The following is a 3,952-nucleotide window of genomic DNA, read 5'->3' as shown; positions in this document are numbered from 1 at the left end:
TCTAGAGATGAAGGACACAGAGAGAGACACACTAGAGTCCCCCTGGCCACGGCTCAGGCACAGCCCTGCAGCCAAACAGCTCCTGCCTCAGTTTCCCCAGGCAACATCCCACCCCACCGCAGTCAGGCCACCCACATTCCCAGGGATATTCCCAGCAGGATGCCACAGAATCTAAGGTCCCTACCAGTGCTGGCCAGCAGGCTGGGCTTCTCCAGCAGGTGCTTCTGGGAGGGGTAGAAAGCCTCCTTGCCCAGCAGCAGGGCCTCCTCCGCCTTCGAGATGCTCTGCAAGGAGCCAAGGCAAGATGGGGACAGGCGGCGGAGGCACCGTGGGCAGGGCTGGCACAGCCCGGCCAGCGCCTCGGGACGCGCCACGGCACTTGCCTGGGGCAGGATGGGCGCCGGTCAAGCCATACCTCAGCTCGGTTTTGATCTCCTCGTAGTCAGCCTGTGCCTGCAGCTTCTCCTCCAGCTTCTGTGGAGCAGAGGAGGGGACTCCTTGCAGCCAGCTCCTGGTGGCCACACAGCACAGCCGGACCCGTGTGCCCCACCCCTGGCATGCCCCAAGCCCCCGCGCGCGCACCTCGATGGCCTCGTTCTTGGCGGCCAGCTGTCCCTCCAGCTCGGCGATCTGGGTGGCAGAGGACTCCTCCAGTTCCTGCAGAGAGCTCTGGAGGTGCTGCACGTCCTTCAGGAGCCGCAGGATCTCCCGGTCCTTGGCAGCCAGAGCTGCCTCCAGCCTCGACCCTGAGCACATGGAATAGTTCACTTTGTCCTGCTGGGAGAGGGGACACTGTCAGCTCCCGGCCACCCAAGGTGGGGACAAGGGCCACCCTCCCCATTGGACATGTCCCCACAGGAAGCAGGGCTCAGTTTAGTGCACTGGGGACACTGGTGACAGAGCCCTGGGGAGGGACAGACCTTCCTTCTGCCCTTAAAGGTCTCACAGGTGCATTTCAGTGCTGTGGGGGTGCATGTCCCCTTCTCTGCGGGAGGCTGAAGGGCAAAACCAGTGCCACCACCTCAGGGTGGAAACACTCCTCAGGCATTTTGGGCTTGCTCCCAAACACAAAAAGGTGCTCCTGCATCAGCGGGGTGCTCCCAAGTGCAGTGGGATGCTCCTGGCTGTGACAGATGCTGCCAGCTGCAGGGGATGCTCCCGGCCCCAAAGGATGCTCCTGGCCCCAAGGGGGGCTCCTGCCAGGGCTGTCCCTGGCCTGAGGGGTGCTCCTGGCCCCAGGGATGCCCTCACCCCCGTGGTGCCCGTCGGGGAGCAGCAGGCCAGGCGCAGGGAGCTGTTGACGGCCGCCAGCTGCTCCCGCAAACTCTCCACTTCCCTCTGCGCCGCCTCCGCCCGCTGCAAGAGAACAGAGCAGAGCAGGAATCACACCAGGCACTGCAGCTCATCCCACCCCACACAGGGTCCAGGGTCTGCCCCAGTCTGTGCCTCTCCCAAGCACTCCCACCTCCAGCATCCTCAGCCCAGCCCAGATATTTAAGTTCCCCACAGGTATTTAAGGTCCCCATGTCCTAGCACAGTTCCTGATCCCAATCCTTCAGCACTGGCTGCAGACCATCTCCAGCACATATTTTTTTTTTCCACCCAAAAGGATGGTTTTATTCACACAAATTGTTCTTTAGACTTCTTTTTTTAACCACATGCATTTATTTGTACCTACATGTTCAGAATTAAAAAAAACCTAATTAAGAGGAGTGGATAAGACCAAGAGAGATTACACTGGAATCTAACACAGGAACAGTGTGGGCTCCTAAAACACCCGTGAGAGGCTGGAGGTGACAAGTTCCAGCTCCAGCAGCCAAATGGAGCCTGGCAGAATCCCAAATACACCCTTGACCCCATACATGGGGCATGGGGTCCCACCAGGGGGAGGAAACCTGAGCTCACCTCTGTAGGGATTCCCAATCCTGGTGCCTGTCAACCCCTTATGAGTTTTGGGGACAGACATCCAGGCCACACAGATGCTTGGGGTGCATGCAGCACCCTGGGCTCTGCAGGGCCAACCCCCCAGCCCCTGCCAAGTCAGCTCCTGGCTCACCTGGTTGGCTTTTTCAAGGTTGGTCATGATCATGGCCACTTCATCTGCCCTGTGACAGAAAACAAGAGGTGTCAGAGGGTGTGGGGGCACAGACACGGCCCAGAACATGGGCAGGAGGCTGAGGGATAAGGATCAGGCTGTGGAAATTATACAACTTTCAAAATTTTTTTGCAACTTTAATCAGGGGCTTGTTTGCCTTTGCCCAGGGGGAGGAGAACTGAAGTTTCTCCTCAAAAGACTCCCGGGGAAGAACTGGGGATAGCCAGGAGATAAACAGGAGATAAGTGAACGTTAACAAACATTTCCCCCCTGGTGGGTCGGACACACTTGGTCTGGGAAAAGATCGATAAGAGAACCCAAGGATGAGGACCCAATTAGCATCGTAGGTGAAGGGATTAATAACCAGTAGGAGATGGAATACTAAGGATTGTGCCATTTGAGACCAATGAATGTGACTTTCTGTGGGGTTTTTATGTACAAGTACATGAAAGGTCTGGTACAAAACCAGGTGTGATTGAATGATTTTCACTGCGCAACCCGGGCATGAGTGGATGAAACTATTTCTGTTGCACATCCCAGCCAGAATAAAGCAATGCCTTGGTTCTCCAACATTCAAAAGATGTTGGAGAGTTTGTGGTTTTCCCTCAGTTTCGGTGACACCACAACTCAGGATGTTCCTGCAGGGGCTTGAAGTATCTCAGCTCCTCAAGCAGCACCATGGACATGTCCCAGCGCTGCCAAAAGTGGCTCAGCTCAGCTCTGAGCACAACCCAGCCCTGCTGGGAACTTACTTGGACGCCGCTTCCTCGTCGTATTTACAGCGCAGCTCCAGCAGCTCCGTCTGCGTGGCCTTCAGCGCTGGCAAGAGGAAGAGGAGGGTGAGCTGTGGGACGGGGGCTTGGCCCTGTGTGGTCAGCAGCCCCTGTCCCGGCCCCACTACCTGCGTGGAGCACTTTGATCTTCTCCTCTGCCTCCCCCAGCCGAGCGGCCAAGGTGACCTGAGCTTCCTGCAGGCCCCTGCGAGAGACGGGCACCAGGGATGGACCGGGGGCACCGCCAACCCCACAGCCCCCCAAAATCACACAGAGACCCCTCACAGAGCCCCCTCCTCTACCCCATCACTCACTGAAGCCAGGAAACTCCCACCAGTGGATACCAGGATGTGTCCAAGCTGTGTTACCCTTCAGTGTTAAGGGGTAACATGTTCAACGTTTATTGCCCCAAGTGTAAAAAAATTCACTTTGGGTTGAAAATGGTCCTTGATCCCTGAGGTTGAAACCCCTCTGAGGGGGGCATGACAGCCTACCCCCACCTGTAATCAACTGGAGGAGGGGGAAGCAATCAGGGGAAAGTTATTCCGCATTATTTATAGCCTGCACTTGCCAGGAACTTACTCGCAGAGATCTGCAATTTAGGGTTTAAAGATTCTTCATTTGTTTCCCCGGTGCAGCGTGTTAAGGAATAACAATGAAGGCACCAGAGCCTCCGAATTAAAAGGTCATCTCATGAGGTTCACACAGCGACCTGGATTCAACCCACCAGTCCAAGCAAAGCCTGGTATTCCACGGAAGGGGACAACAGAGGGACCTGTCCCGGCTGCGCCTGTGCTTGCTGCTTCCCCAAAACCATCTGGGATGGGGATGGACAGACAGACGGACAGACGGACACTGGGAGAGTCTGGTGTTGGGTTTCTGAGCGTGATGTGACCGCTCCCAACCGGACAGCAAAGGGAAGGAGAAGGGGGATGGATGGACAGACACCCCCGTGCAGGAGCGGGGACAGAGCCCCGCGTCCTCACAAAACCACCCCACTGGCGGCTCTCACGTACTTTTGCTTGTCTGCCTCATTTCTGTGCAGCGGGGTCTCTGTGCCGGGCGCTTTGCCGTCGGGGCCGGG

At 57.0% G+C, this 3,952-nt stretch overlaps 1 protein-coding gene across 1 annotated transcript in view; it reads right to left on the bottom strand.

Moving 5' to 3' along the window:
* Positions 1-3,952, bottom strand: part of CUX2 (cut like homeobox 2) — a 16,706-nt gene that overhangs the window by 7,714 nt on the left and 5,040 nt on the right. The window contains 8 exon segments of the mRNA XM_031059445.1: positions 136-414; positions 416-474; positions 583-777; positions 1,252-1,356; positions 2,057-2,105; positions 2,848-2,914; positions 2,997-3,073; positions 3,885-3,948. Coding sequence (XP_030915305.1) covers positions 136-414; positions 416-474; positions 583-777; positions 1,252-1,356; positions 2,057-2,105; positions 2,848-2,914; positions 2,997-3,073; positions 3,885-3,948 — 895 coding nt within the window.

Source organism: Geospiza fortis, unplaced genomic scaffold (genome assembly GCF_000277835.1).
Source record: "Geospiza fortis unplaced genomic scaffold, GeoFor_1.0 scaffold145, whole genome shotgun sequence".
Lineage (NCBI taxonomy): Eukaryota > Metazoa > Chordata > Aves > Passeriformes > Thraupidae > Geospiza > Geospiza fortis.
The sequence above is the reverse complement of the archived record's forward strand: the minus strand, read 5'-3'. Positions and strand labels throughout refer to the sequence as shown.